Genomic DNA, 15,842 nt, shown 5'->3' on the forward strand with positions numbered 1-15,842 from the left:
TTTTTTTTTTTTTTTTTTTTTTTTTCTGAGTGTTCATTGCTGAAGCAGAGGGAGGTGTAAATGAGGAAACAAAATGGGGAAACAGGCCTGGGAATCCAAGTGACTTTAATATATAAATATGCCTTTTAAAATGTATTCAGTTAGTACATGGCATGTCAGAGCCCAGGCAGTGGGTTTTTGGGGTCTTAATCACTAACCATTTTGCTTCCTGCCTTACTATAATGCAGAGCCTAAGGCCCTGGGAGAAGTACCAACAGCCCTCTGAGAGTCGCGCCACCTCCTTTGCTGCATAAACAAACCTGCTTAGACACATAGCCTTATAAATATGTCTATTTCCTTTTAAGTTTTTTCCAGACAGGGTCTCATATGTGAGATCTATGGCCCAGGCTGACCTTGAACTCACTAAGTGACTGTGGGAAACCTTAAACTTTCATAATCTTCTGCCTCCACATCCCGAGAACTGGGATTACAGGGGTGTGTTACACACCCAGTTTATCATGGTTTCATACAGGCGAGTACTCTGTCAACTGAGATACACCCCAAACCCCATTTGGGCACAATGTCCAGAGACAGGAATAACTGGGCGAGAGGTGGCCCTGAACATCTTTCCCATGTGTGGCTCTCTAGAGGCTTCACAGACAACACCCCCAACAAGATGTGTGAGGAGTACTGTTCTCACACCCTGCCATGCATTCAGGAGGTCATGAGCTCTCACGGTTCCGGGTCTGATGGCTGTGACCTGGCATGCTCCTGCTGCCTAAATCTCAGGTTGCAGGGCTCTGTGACCAGCACAACAAATGCTCCAAGACATTTTGAAAAGTTAGAAGTGATCTGACAGTCCCATCTGGAAAGATGTCCTCTGTGAGTGTGGAAGACACATGGAGGGCAGGTGGCCAACTTAGAGGGGTCTGTGCTGCAGGCTGACCGTACTCAGCGAGGGAATAGCAGGCGGGATCCTCAGTTGGTTCTTTCCTCGGTGGACCATGACCAGGGGAAGTCACTTATGGGCTAAGGCATTCGTGCGTTATCCAGATCCTGACTGGTGAGTCTGTTGTGAATGTCATCTTGTTTAGTTAGCTATTCTGATTTTATTTGGCCTGTGTGTGTGTGTGTGTGTGTATGTATATGTATGTGTGTATGTATATGTATTGTGTGTATGTATATGCATGTGTGTATGTATATGTGTGTATATATGTATGTGTGTATGTATATGTATGTGTGTATGTATGTGTGTGTGTGTATGTGTGTGTGTGTGTGAGCATGTGCACACAGAGGTCAGATGTCGGCCTTGGTGTCATCCTTCAAGATGCTGCCTACCTGGTGTTTTGAGACAGGGTCTCAGTGGCTTGGAGCTCACTGTGTAGGCTTTGTTGACTGGACAAGGAACCAGGCCATTCTCCTCTCTCTATCTCTGAGGAGCTAGGATTACAAGTGTGTGTTACGAAGCCTGGCTTTTTTTTAAACGTAAGTTTTGGGGATTACAGAACTGAACTACCTTCCAGGATCTATAAAGTCCCTTTACTCCCTTGTACGTGCCAACCCCTGCAGTACATGACCTCTGCAGAGTCTCCATCAGCAAGGCCCTCCCCAACAGCCCCCCCACCCCCAGAAACTGTGTAAACTCGTTTCCCCTTGTACCCCTGCCTTTAATTCTGCACTGAAAATGCCATCATTTCTTGTGGGACACGGGAAGCTGCAAACCCATTAGAGCCAGCCTTAATGACCGTGTGGGGCACAAGGCTCGTTTCAGAATCCTATCGCTTACTTCTCAGAGTCTAACATTTCACAGTTTGTAGATGCACTGCGAGCCTAGGGAGGACAAACCTTCATTCTTTGTAAACCATAAGGTCAGTGGCATTCAATCAGAGCAGCAACAGACAGACAGACAGAAGGATGCCTTCTATGACTCTTGCAGGGGGACCCCAAGTAAGATCCTGGCCCTGTATGTGCATGGGAGGTTCTGATTAGTAGTGCAAAGCTGTATCCCCCATCTGTGAACTGGGTCATATATGTAAGAGAGTGCCATCCAGAGCAGCTGTAGCCCCCATCTGTGCACAGGGTCATATGTGTAAGAGCATGCTGTCCAGAGCAGCTCTAGCCCCCATCTGTGTACCGGGTCATATATGTAAGAGTGTGCTGCCCAGAGCAGCTGTAGCCCCCATCTGTGTACCAGGTCATATGTGTAAGAGTGTGCTGTCCAGAGCAGCTGTGGCACCCATCTGTGTACAGGGTCATATGTGTAAGACTGTGCTGCCCAGAGCAGCTGTAGCCCCCATCTGTGTACAAGGTCATATGTGTAAGAGCGTGCTGCCCAGAGCAGCTGTAGCCCCCATCTGTGTACAAGGTCATATGTGTAAGAGCGTGTCATCCTAGAGCAAAGATATATGCAGAGAGAGGACAAGAGCGTTGGCAGTGTCTGGGGCTGGAGCGGGGAGGGTCAGTAGGATGGGCAATGAGAGCCGGAGGTTTAGGGTAGGGCTGGGTTCAAGGAACCTACTTCTTCATGGAAAGTAATCCATCGAGCTCTGGGACTCCAGGTGACCGACTGAAATTCTATTATTCTGCATCGCTCAAAATGTTGCCTGTTTTGCTGTGAGCCTCTGGGGACAGCTCCTAGGGAATCCTGTATCCAGCTCTGTCTTTATCACAGTCATCTGCTGCTGCTGTCATGGTGGGGACAGGCTCCTCCTAAAGCTTTGCCTCTGCACTGGCCATCTGCTCTGCCCAAGCCCATGGTGCTGGCTCCTGTGTGGCTTGTTACCTGTTTGACCAAAACTCATTCCCACAGGGGCTTCTACAGCCACCATGATTGTGGCTGCAAGCATCTGCAACCTCAAGGCCACCATGTTCAGAAGATCTGTGTTTGTAGTGGTGCATGTATCTGGTAGCTTCAGGGATCCTGCCATGGAAGGTCGAGTGAACAGGCCATGGCCTTGAGTGGATGACGGAGTCACCAAGTACTCTAAAGAGGCAAGGGTTCCACAAAATGCCTTTTGGGCCTCCTTCCTGGGCTGCTGGACATGTGTGCATTTTCAAACTCTGTGTGTGTGCGAGTGTGCACGCACGCATGCTTACGTGCATGTAAGTGGACATGCATGTGCGTAGGTACACGCGGGGCACTGAAGACAACCTGAGGTGTGCTTCCTCAGGTACTGTCCACCTCGTGTTTTGAGACAAGTGCCATTTGAAACAGGGTCTCTCACTGGCCTAGGACTTCACCATCTGGTGAGGCTGCCTGGCTAGTGAACCCACTGGGACCCACCTGTCTCCACCTTCACAGTGCTGGGATTACAGGCACATGCTACCATGCCTGAATGTTTTCTCTGTGATTTTAGGGGATCCAACTTGGGTTCTTAGACTTGCATTGCAAACGCTTCTGACTGAGACATCTACCTTGTCCTCATCATCTTAGGAACTGTTGTCTGGAGATTTATTTTTGTTTTATGAATATGGATGACTGTGTACCACATGTGTGCCTGGTGCCCATAGATTCCAGGAGAGGGTGATAGATACCCTGGAACTGGAGTTACAGACAGTTGTTTGCTGTCATGTGGGTACTGGGAATCAACCCTGGGTCCTCTGGAAGAGCAGTCAGTGCTCTTAATTGCTGAGCCATCTCTCTGGCCCCGCAATCTTTTTTAATAAAAGTGAAATACTTTCTTCAAACCAAGTCTTAGACTGGCGAGATCAAAAGCAGGTTAGAGCAATGGCTTTTTATCACATGTTCATCATTTCAGATGAATAATTTCTGTGGAAACTGCCCACTATCTCGGAGTCTCCTGTGAGTGGGGACCAGGTGGATGTCACTGGCGACTTGGGTCTGTAGCCATACTCCCCACTGGATTCTGAGACCCATCCCCTGAAACGCTGGTTTTCCTCATGTCACATTCTACAGCAGAGCCCTTGCACATGGTCCCCACCTGGCTCAGAGGCCACCAGATGTCCCTTCCCTGCTCCGGGGGCTGTGGAAGTCACTCCTGCTCCAGACTCAGCATTTCACTCACCCCCACCTCCATCTAGAAGGACTGGCTTGCAGGACAGTCAGTGCCTTGGGATGGTGTCACTCATAGGCAGTGTGAGAGGCCTGAGAGTGAGTGGGCCTTGCTCAGCTTCTCACTAGGCAGTAGTAATGAACATGGAGTCTTTAATATGACACAGCAAGAGGATAAATAGATAAAGGCACTAATGATGTTTTAAAGCACGGGTTGCTGGCTTTCCACCAATCTTTTCAGACCTGAGGTTTATCCCTGTGGCCTCTCGAATGGGTCAGCGCAGCCCTCACAGTGGGAGACAAGCACTTTCAGGAGCCTGGTCAACACGGATTATGAAAAACTAGCCTGCCATTTCCCAAACACCCGTCGGCACCGCCTGGAGCGGAAGGGGGTCGATTACGAATGGGCTCGCTGCGGACCATGCCATGGATGGCAAACAAATGGAGGGAATTCTGGGTTAACAAAATGTAAATTTCATTCCACGAGAACGTCTCAGTGCCCTGCACTTTTTGTTTTGGAGGAACAAAAGAGTCCCGTGATGCTCTGTGTCCAGGAGACGCTGCTGCCGTGATCTGTGTCCACCACCATTGTCTACAGAAACAGGAGAGGACAACTCTCCCTGCCCCCCACTCCCACCTCCCCACCAAGGTTCCTTACCCAGAATCACACCGTTGGGCTCCTCCGGGGGCTGCCACACAATCCGCACCGCAGTAAGCCTCACTTCAGGGAACACCAGCCGCACAGGGGGACCTGGGGCTGAAGGAAAGCACAGAGAGAGAGTTCTGAGGTCAGCCCGTGCTCTGATGACAGCGTGCTTCTCTTGTGGTGGTCCCACCTTGTCACTTTTTAATCTATGTTTAAAAAATTGATTCACTCTTCTAAAAACAATTTCTTTATTTATGTGTATGTGTCTGTCATGTCTGCTGCGTGTGTGCAGCTGTCTGTCTGGGGAGGCTGGAAGGAGGTGTCAGGTCTCCTGGAGCTGGAAGTACAGGCAGTCATGAGCTGTGCTGCCCCATGTGGGTACCAGGAATTGAACACCAGGAGAACAGCAAGCATTCTTAGATGCTGAGTCACCTCTCCAGTCCCTTATCCTTTATTTTATATCTGACCTTTTATGTGGGTTTTAGGGAATTGAACTCAGGTCCTCACGCCTATTCAGCAGGTGCTTTGCTGATTGTGTCATCGTCCCAGGCCATGTTTTCAATAAAGGGTTTCTGGATCCTCAATGACGCCATGTGAGTCCCTAATGATTCTGAAAAACACACTTTATCTTGAACCCTGACCATCTGGTTTAGAAAACCATGCTTAGAAAGTATACTTGCATAAGGGTATACATAGGTATATATTCATAGGGCAACGCTAGCAGCGGGCCTCCTATGACTCTGAAGTAAGCATTCTAATAACCAGACACCTTCACTGGCTTTGACACTGTAGAGCGGGCAACTATGATGGTTTGTACTGTCAACTTGATGGGATCTACAGTCACCTGGGAGACACACCTCTCCATGTCTGTAGGGTTTCCCAATTGGGTTAACTGAGGTGAGAAGACCCATTCTGAGTATGGGTGACCCCCATCCCACTGGCTGGGGTCCTGGGCTGAATAAAAAGAAGAAGGAGAGCTGATATCTCTCTCTGCTTCCTGACTGTGGATGTCATGTGACCAGCTGCTTCATGCTCCTGCTGCCATGCCTTCCCTGCCACGATGGTCTGTGTGCCTTGGAGCTGTGAGCAGGGTAAACCGTCCTCCCTGAAGCTGCTTTTGTTAGGTATTTGGCTATAGCCACAACAGGGCCAATATAAGGTATCCCTTCACCCCCACCCCACAACCACCAATAACTGTGAAGCACGCTGACAATCAAGGCTTCCTGGCCTATGTCTGCCTCACCTCACCTGCCCTGTCTTAGACACATAAGAGGTGATGCTCACAGATGCGTATAATACTTCTTCTGTGTGGTTCAGCACACCGGCAGTTTAAAGTGCAGTTATGTCTTGTGGAACGATTGAATAATAGGGTCTTAGCCCTCAGAAAATATATTTGCTTAAATGGATAGGCAAGTCAGTGTGTGGCCAGTGCGAGAGCTTCTCGTCGGACTTAATCATGGATTGATTCCCACGCCACGGCTAAGAGCAACCGAAGTGGAATGTGGGGAATGTCCATTCTGGGCGCGTGAGTTTGGATGTGTGTAATGATACCGACACATGGGTGAAATCAATGCCCAAAGGAGGCCACAGGCTTGAACGTCAGGACTAATTCATAATACCAGTGTGACATAGCAATGACCTTCCGAGCCGTCCCTGAGGCTCAACAGATTGTGTCAAAATGGAGAGAGAGAAGACATGTTTACATAAATAATACAGCGATAAAAGAAAGCAATCATTGCCTGACTACATGTGTCCTTTAGAAGAATAATGGCAGTGGACATTGAGGGACCATTTTGAAAACATCTCTACTTGCTTTTCTTTTCTTTCTTTTTCTTTTTTTTTTTTTTGGTTTTTTGAGACAGGGTTTCTCTATGGTTTTGGAGCCTGTCCTGGAACTAGCTCTTGTAGACCAGGCTGGTCTCGAACTCACAGAGATCCTCCTGCCTCTGCCTCCCGAGTGCTGGGATTAAAGGCGTGCGCCACCACCGCCCGGCTTCTACTGGCTTTGCATAGGACTAAGCTGAAGCGTGCACACATGGATGACTGGTACAACCTGCAGTTAATGTGGCTCAGTACCGATTTCCCCTGCCCCCCCAGCCCACTAGCTGCCTTGGGGAAAGCTGAAGGATAATCCCACGGACGCCATGATGATTGTGACTATCAGCGTGACAGGATCTAGAACCAACTATGACACAAACCTCTGGGCATGTCTGTGAGAGATCTTCTGGATTAGGTTAACAGAGGCGGGAAGGCTCATCCTAAGTATGACTGACACCATTCCATGGGTTGGTGTCACACACACTGAATAAAAAGGAGAGCACCAGCGTCCATTTCTCTCTGCTTCCTGACTGTGATTGCCGTATGATCAGCTGCCTCCTGTTCCTGCCACCATGCCTTCCGTGACGGACTGTGTACCCTCAAACTGTGAGCCCCAATCAACCCCCCTCCATAAAAGCTACTTCTCAGGTATTTGGTCATAACAATGAGAGCAGTAATACAGAGCCAAGGCCAGATCCACAAGCTGTGTAAAGAAGGGGGAAGGGGTTCTTTTAATGGAACAAATAGAGTTGTAGCTCGTTATCCATTCCAAGAAGACGCTTAAACAACCCTGTTGTTGTTTCTGTCCTGTCAGACGCTTGCGATCCCAAGGTGGGTGTTTTGCAGATCGTATTTTCCCCCTGACATATTCATTATGGCCTGTTTAATAACGAACGTGTGAAGGAGCTAACCTTTAAGTGTTCGACATCTGCAAAGTGGAAAAACATATTTACTGATGATTTAGACTTCCATAAAAACAAAGCCAACAAGATGTGCTTGTTACGCAAACCTGGAAGCACCAGAGCCTGGGGACCCCGGGTGCTGTCAAACATGCTGCTCTCTGTGCAGAGACATGCAATTAGCGATCTGAATGCAAATGGTGAGACCCGTTAACCTTATGAGAATGGACACAGGTCCAGTGCAGAGTTTTATCTACATCTATAGAGCTGCTACTAACCTGATGGGCTCATGTTTTATAACCTCGCCCATGCTCACTAGCCCTTGCCTATAGCATAGTCAGGCTTGAGATTCTGCACAATCCATAATCAGGTTGTAAACCCTCTCCAGGCTCAAATTGGCCACGTAAATGCCAAGTGACTGGAAAACAATTTTGTTTTGTTTCCCTCAACTGGAAAAAAGAAAGTGGTTGAAAATTCACATTAAAAACAACTGCAGTCCAAATGGTTTGGATTGGAAAACTAAGGCAGAAGGCAGCAGGGCCAGCCATGTACTCACTGTCATCTTTGGTGCGCTCCAGGATGAGGGGCGAGCTAGGGACTCCGTTCCCGATCCGGGTGAAGGCCAGCACCTGCAGCTCATACACCACGAACTTGCGCAGGCCAGCCAGCAGGGCCGACTGCGTGTGGTTCCCTCGCACCACGTGGCTTCTGGGCTCTGGATCCAGGTCTTTGGCACGGTACAGAATCTGAAGCATCAACACACACATGCAGATGGTTACAGCTAAGTGCGTGCTCAGAAGGGGACTTCTTGTGCACAGGGTACCAGCTCAGAACTAACTGACGAGGACCACCCAACCGTGGTTTCTCCACAATGGCAGCTGCACTGAGGGAGATTTGGATCTCATTTCTATTCACTGGAATCAAGGGGGAAGGCGACCATGAGGCAACTAGACTTTAGAAGAATGGCTGGAGTCACACAGCTCTGCCTACAGCTTGGAGATTTGGCTGCCTGGAAACAGTTTGGCAAGATCTGAGGCTCTCAACTATAGCTGTGCCAAATGCTCTACTGAAGCATGGGCTTGGTATTGGGCTTAGGCTTCTTGCTTCCTATAAATAGAGCTTGGGACTGTGAGGGTCCGAGGCTTGCCCCTAGGTCATAGGGATGTACTGAGATGTGCTCCTTCAGGGCCTCCTCCTTCTCTCCTCTGTCCTCCCTCTAAGCTCACATTGTCACCTCCCCTCCCCAGGCGGAGGCCATTTGTTTGTTTCCCAGCTTCCCAGACCCGAAATAATCATACAGAAATGATACTAATTACAATACTGTTTGGCCAGTAGCTTAACCATATTTCTACCTACCTCTTACATCTTAAATTAACCCATTTCTATTATTCTGTGTATTACCACGAGGCTCATGGTTTATTGGCAAGGTTCTGAGGCATCTGTCTCCTTTGGCAGCTACATGGTGTCTCACTGACTGCCTACTCTCTCTCTCTATCTTTTCTCGCCTGGCTATATTCTGTTAAGCCATTGGCTGAAAGCAGATTCTTTATTAACCAATGTCAATACATATACAGAAGGACTTCCTGCATCCCTCCCCCCTCCCCAGAACTGTTCTCCAAGACAAGTGATCTATAGGTCTTAAGAGAGAGCCACTGGACAGACATTTGGAATGAGCAAGGAAACATTTCCTCGTGGAAACCAGGAGGTGCAGCAAAGAGCTTTGTCCACCGAACGCACCCAATGGGACTGCTGTGCAGCAGGAGACTTGCCAGTGCTGGGCTTCCTTATACACTCTGGATTGCTATGTTCCTGAACAGAGCCATTAGAATAGTTATGGAGAGGGAATGCAGATGAGCAGGCCAGAGGCAAGCAGTTGGGATTTAATGACACAAAGATAACCTGGCCTGGTGGGTAAGCATCTCATTCAGCACTTCGCAAGGCCAGGCAGGAAGGCTGCTATGAGTTCAAGGTCAGTTGCTACACAGTGCATTCCAGGTCAGCCCGAATTATAGTGTGAGATCCTGTCTGATAATAAATAGGTATTCCCCACCAGCCCCTAAAGCAGAGAAAAGCCATAAAAAACAGAAACAGTTACTGAAAGATGAGAAGAGAATGCCTAAAATCCATTGAGGATATATGGAAGGCATTTTGTTGTTATTGTACTAGCGACTGAATCCAGAGACTCATAAAAGCTAGACAAGCAAGTGGTCATCAAGCCACACCACAGCCTCTCACTGGGGGATTCTAGACAGGTGCTCTACCACTGAGCCACACCCCAGCCCCTCACTGGGGGATTCTAGGCAGGGGCTCTACTGCTGAGCCACACCCCAGCCCCTCACTGGGGGATTCTAGGGAGGTGCTCTACCGCTGGGCCACACCCCCGCTCCTCACTGGGGGATTCTAGGCAGGTGCTCTACCACTAAGTCACACCCCAGCCCCTCACTGGGGGATTCTAGGCAGGTGTTCCACCATTCCAGTCCAACTGCTCATCCCATTAGAGCAGCATCACACTAGTGACAATATCCAGAGAAGCCCATTGTGCTGCTTGGGAGACTGGAACTAGAGACAGAGACAGAGAATTATACTGGTCACCTCTGAGAGAGGAGAAAGAAATAGGCAGTTTTGAAGAGTCTGGGTAGCAGCTTAGAAGACGGCACCGGGAGAAGTTAGGGTAAGTCCAACTCTAGCAGAGGACAGCCCTGCCTAGATCCACGACAAATCAGCACTCTGAAGAAGCAGAGACTGTTGGGGAATGTCATTTTCAGCTGTGTGACTTTTGTTTATACTGCATTTGTTTGACTCTGTGAAGCTGTGATTCTTTACCTGTCTAAAACACTTGATGGTCCTAATAAAGAGCTGGACAGCCAATAGTGAGACAGGAGCAAGAACAGGCAGGGCTGTAGGCAGAGGGTAGAAACAGAAGGAGAAATCTGGGAGGAGAGAAAAAGAGCAACAAGAGAACGAGGGGAGAAGAACAACGGGGCCAGTCACCCAGCTGCACAGCAGGCCACGGAGAAAGAAGTAAAGAAAGGTATACAGAAACAGAGAAAGATAAAAGTCCAGAGCAAAAAAGGTAGACGGGTTAACATAAGATAGGAAAAGCTGGCAAGAAACAAGCCAAGCTAAGGCCAGGCTTCATAACTAAGAATAAGCCTCTGTGTGTGATTTATTTGAGAGCTGAGTGGTGGGTCCTTCAAAAAGCCAAAAGAGTAAAACATCCCATGAGATCATTTCCCAGAAGCCATTAATTTCTCCTAGTAACTCTGGGAAGTGACCACTGCGGTCATTTTCACTTGACAGTAGGTGACAGAAGATGCTGAACTCATTCATAGTCGAGGGTGCAGGGAATCTTAGCCAGAGCAGGCAGAGACAGGGCCTGGCGTGCTGGTCAGGGTCCCATTCGCTTTGCTTCCTGACTGATGTCTGGAAAGCACTTCTGGTTCATCTCTCCCAGATAAGACAGCTGATGACATCAGGAACTGGCGAGGGACAGACCCATGGCCCCGTCCCACCAGTCCCAAAGGTAGAACAGAGTCACCATAAACATGTACCTTGTAGCCCAGGATGAGCCCATTCTGGTCCTGCTCAGGGACTGAAGCCCAAGTCAGTAGGATCTGGGTGGAGCTCACAGCCTCAGCAGACACATTTTCAGGAGCGGCTGAAGGGACTGCAAAAGAACATGTCACATGATTGGCACCAGCCGTCTCTAGCCCTCTATGAATGGAGGGGCATTTACACACACACACACACACACACACACACACACACACAGATAGAGAGACAGACAGACAGACAGGCAGACACAAACACACAGAGACACACACATACCCCATCATGCTGTTCTTGAAACAGCAGTGGTTCTGAGCATTCTGTCAATCATATAAGCCTGCAGGTGCATAGCACACATGTAAATCTCTTTAATATGAGCAACAAATTCCGTAAATCCTGGGTATTTAGAACTCAATTCTACCTGAGCCCGGCCAGCAAGAAAATGCTCTCCGTCTGTTTCGGGTAATAACTTAAAGAGCTGCAGGCTTTTGCTTCGAATAGGAATTCCTTGATATCGGATGGATACTAGCTCACTGAGACTGACCAACATGAAGGCTCTTGAGGGTTGGACAGAGGAGGTGGATTGGTGGTGATGGACAGAGGGGCCAGACCCTGGGGATGATGTTTGCTATGTATGGGTGGGGGAAACGAGGGGAGCCCTGTCTCATCATGTGTCTCAGGTTCCTGAGAATAACCCCTTGTTATCAGAAGCAGGTGTTATTTGTGCCTTTCTGCTGGGGATGGAACTGGGGGCCTCAAGCATGCTCAGCAAGCATTCTACTACTGGGCTGCAGTCCTGCATCTGGAAATCTAAGGCTGAAGAAAGTAACATTTTATTATAGTTATTATAGGATGTGTGTGTGCGCGTGTGCGCGTGCACGCACACGAGCACACATGTACATGCAGAGACCAGAAGCCAACCGTGGTTTTTGTTCTTTATTCATAATCCACTTTATTTTTTTGAAACAAGTCCTATCAATGGCCTGGGGGCTCACATATTAATCTAGGCTAGGGGGCCACTGAGCCAATAAGCCCAGATGATCCTCCTGTCTCCACCTCCCCAACGCTGGGATTGCACTGTGGACTACAACATATAGCTTTTATTTTTAAGATTTATTTATTATGTATATAGTGTTCTGACTCCATGTATCCTTGCCTGCCAGAAGAGGACACCAGATCTCATTACAGATGGTTGTGAGTCACTATGTGGTTGCTAGGAACTGAACTCAGGACCTGTGGAAGAGCAGCCAGCGCTCTTAACCTCTGAGTCATCTCTCCAGCTCCCAACATCTAGCTTTTAACAAGGGTTTGCTGCTCTAACTCAGGTCCTAACTCAGCTACTTTATTGACTGAGACATCATCCTGGCTTTATTATCTGTTTTTGAGATGGGACTTGCTAGATGTCAGTCTGGCCTGCAACTCACAATCCAGGCTGGCCTCAAACAATCTTCCTCTCTCACTTTCCATTCCATTTCATTTAAAGGACTGTTTTGTTACAGGATTGTTCAAGAGGCAGTCGTTGTGGTTTTTGACCCTTGTGTATGGAATGCAGTTCTCCTGCCTTCGGGCAATCTTGCCTCATTTGGTTTTCTTTGTTGGCACTGACTGTCTCCTGACTGTCTTGATGGGAGTTCAGGAATCCAACACGATGTGAATATGAGGAGCAATGAACTTCACAGACAGGTTTTTTCCTCTACAGTCCATCTACTCTGGGGCCTATGGGCCACATGTGTCCCGCAATAGCTATGAATATAGTCCAACATGTTTGTAGACGGCAATATATCCTAATGTCGAGATGTTGGACACTATCATATAAATCACCACTGCTTCAGGAATTTGCTTCTGGATCCGTTTCCATGCCAAACCCACCCACACAGGAGAGGATGGAGCAGGGATAGTTCTATAGTGGTCAGATGATGCACTGCTTAAAAGGGTATCTGGACAGAGGAGAAGGCTCCCTTGGACGTGGGCCTCAAGGTCACACCCTGTCCTGGGGCTTCCCTGCTGAAGAAGGGGGCATATTTCAAGGTCGTCACATCTTTGATTTATGACAGAGCTTGGGCACCTGTCTTTGCAGTGCTGAGTGGGGTGGGCCGCTCTGCCCGCGAGGCAAGAAACCTTTGTAGACACTACAGCCATGCAAAGACCTTGGCATGAGCCACAGAGGCATCAGAGGCAGCCAAGGACCCAGGACAGAGCCTCAAGTAGAGTACAGGCGCATGGACACCCGGACCCAGGCTCAGGATTCCTGAACTGTGAAAGAACATGCTTGTTACTCAAGCTCCCAATTGAGATGTTTCCTTTTATCATGTCTGTTTATGTGTGCACATGTGCACAATTGTGTTTGTACTTGTACATGTGTGTGTTTGTCTAAGCCAGAGTTCAACTTTGGAGAGCACTTCTCAGGCAGTGCCCACCTTGGTTTTTTTTTTTTTTACCTGGGCCTTGCTGATTTAGTATGTGGACTGGACAGCGAGGCCCAGGGAGCCTCCTGTCTCCATCTCCCTAGAGCAGAAATTACAGGCGCACACCACTGTGTCTGGCTTTTCTACCTGGGTTTTGGAGTTTGAACTCGGGTCCCTTATTTCCAGTCAACGTTTTACCAAATGAGCTGCCTCTCCAACCTCTAATGAAAACATTCAGACAAACTACCATTACCCATAAAGGCCTTAGACAATTGATGAGCTGGATTAGGTCAATGCTATAGCCAGCAGGGCCTATAGAAAGAGAAGGGAGACAGGGGAAAGGAGGGTCCCATTCAAGTCATAGGCTAACAGGGCAAGCTGCTGGGATGACACTAGGTATGGGGTGGCATCAACTTTTGCCTCTTTCTCCACCTCAGGGAATCTTCCAGTAAGGGAAATCATGGCAGAAGTTTCTGGCTTTTCACCCTGAGAAACGCGAGCTTCCTGTCCAGCCCCACAGAGGTGGCATCTTGCGGCTTCCCTCCTAGATACATGAAGAACCCTCTCGTAACCACTCAACCTCTGATCACGAGCCAGGACACCCTCAAATGTGTCTTTGATCATGCCCCTGAAAAAGAAAGTTGGATGTGTGCTCCCTCAACCCGTGCTCTAAGGGAGCCCGATAAACTCATGGACTCCCCAGGCTGAACTTAGGTGGAATCATCACTTTGGTTTGTGGGTGGTGCACAGTCTGGGATGAGCAATGTTTGTTGCTGTTTCCCTAAAAGGCATTAATGTGACAATCACCGATGACTTGACTCGGTTCTCCGAAGTATGGGACTTGTCTATGCCAGAAACCTTGCAGGCACATCTTGCTGTGCTCTACCTGTAGGGGCTCCCTGGGGACCTCAAATGCTACTATGGCTTTGTCTGGAAAATGGCCTACATAGATGCTTACTTTACTTCAGTTTTGAAAAAGTGATGAACAGTCCCTTGGCCCACTAAGGATGAAGGAGTTGCTATCGTTACAAGCACGGAAGCCTGCCATTTATCAGACTCCATTTCCTGACTTGATTTAAAATAAGATTGCAAATCCCCAACATGTATGCCTGCTACATTTGTTCTGTGTTCCGAAAACTGTCCCTGTCTGTAAAGAGAGAGAGGCCATCGTCATAGCAACCCAATTGGTCCACCTCTTGGACCCCTACCTGTTTTCCTGTAAGGCTAATCTTGGCAGCTCTAAGCGCCCACTTCTCGCTCCAGACCCTCAAATCACTGTTGATTTTCTCAGATGTGGTAATGCTGGCATTCACTCACAGGAGGCCTGGCTGCATCCGAAAAGAGCCAGGGCAGCCTAGTTGGTGACTTAGCGCTGAGCTTTGAACCTTGCTGTTTCCTACCTGGAGAGAGCCTGCTGGGTAGGGCTATTAGGAACAGGAAATGACATATTGCTAGACTGAAATTTCAGCTAATTCAAATTCTCCCGAGACAAAGTCTACCATTTTTTTTTAAGATGCGAAGAATTGTACCCATTATCTGTTCTGAGGTACAATTCACTTCTTTTCCAATTCATCTTAAGTTCTGATATATTCTTAGAAATTCCCCTTCCGTCAAAGCCCAAATCGTCCAGCATGCCTGTTTTCTCTTTCTCCATCTGTTTTTGTCTTCAGGGACGTCTCCAGGCTGTTCACCGCTGCTCCTTGTGGTACTTCTCTAGAGTTCTTAGTTCTCATTTATCTTTATAATATGTCACAGGATGTCCCAGAACCCATTAGACCACACTTCAAACTATTATTAAACTGCATTTAAAACTGTTCAAAAAGTGGTTCAAATTGTTTGGTTTTGTTGCTAACCAGACCCTTTGGGGCATTTCTGCGGATTATAAGATTATTCTTTATTAAGATTATTTTTTAATGTGTGTGTATAAGTGCACACATGCAAACATATTTGTGAGTAGGACTTCACATGCCATAGAATGCATGTGACAGTCAGAGGACAGACAGCCTGTAGCAATCCCTCTATTCTGTGGGTCCTAGGGATAGAACTCAGGTTGTCAGGCTTGGCAGCAAGTGCCTTTATCTGATGAGCCATCTTGCTTGCCCTGTGACATTTTTAAGTCCCAGGGAAGATTGTTTTGATAGACTGAGACTGTCTAGACAGAGGTCAGTGGCTTTGAGTTCCTCCCCAGATCACTCCATTGCATACTCCCCATGCCACAGGGCCAGCTCTTGAAATCAGCCCCTGCAACTCTGTGCCAAATGAGAATAATGAGCAACGCCCATCAGGATGGCTCTCTTTACCAGGAGGGTAAGTGATAAGAATTGGTGGAGCCACAGATGTTAGTGAGTCAAACCCACATAACAGGGACTGGGGCTATAGCTGAGTTCGTAGAGAGCTTAACCAAGCCTGGATGAAAGCCCAAGGTCTGACCTCTAGCACTGCAGAAACTGGGTGTGGTGTTAATCCACCTGTAATTCCAGCACCAGGAAGAGAGAGAGAGAGAGAGAGAGAGAGAGAGAGAGAGAGAGAGAGAG

General features: G+C 48.2%; 1 protein-coding gene across 1 annotated transcript in view; it reads right to left on the reverse strand.

Annotated features, from left to right (window-relative positions):
- Nucleotides 1–15,842, reverse strand: part of Sdk1 (sidekick cell adhesion molecule 1) — a 961,631-nt gene that overhangs the window by 100,836 nt on the left and 844,953 nt on the right. The window contains exons 26-28 of the mRNA XM_050163182.1: nt 10,906–11,021; nt 7,911–8,100; nt 4,650–4,748 (exon numbers count right to left, since the gene is read on the reverse strand). Of these exons, the coding sequence (XP_050019139.1) occupies nt 4,650–4,748; nt 7,911–8,100; nt 10,906–11,021 (405 nt within the window). The remainder of the gene's footprint in view (nt 1–4,649; nt 4,749–7,910; nt 8,101–10,905; nt 11,022–15,842) is intronic.

Source organism: Alexandromys fortis, unplaced genomic scaffold (genome assembly GCF_014885135.2).
Source record: "Alexandromys fortis isolate MF-2015 unplaced genomic scaffold, M_Fortis_MF-2015_v1.1 scaffold_144, whole genome shotgun sequence".
Classification (NCBI taxonomy): domain Eukaryota; kingdom Metazoa; phylum Chordata; class Mammalia; order Rodentia; family Cricetidae; genus Alexandromys; species Alexandromys fortis.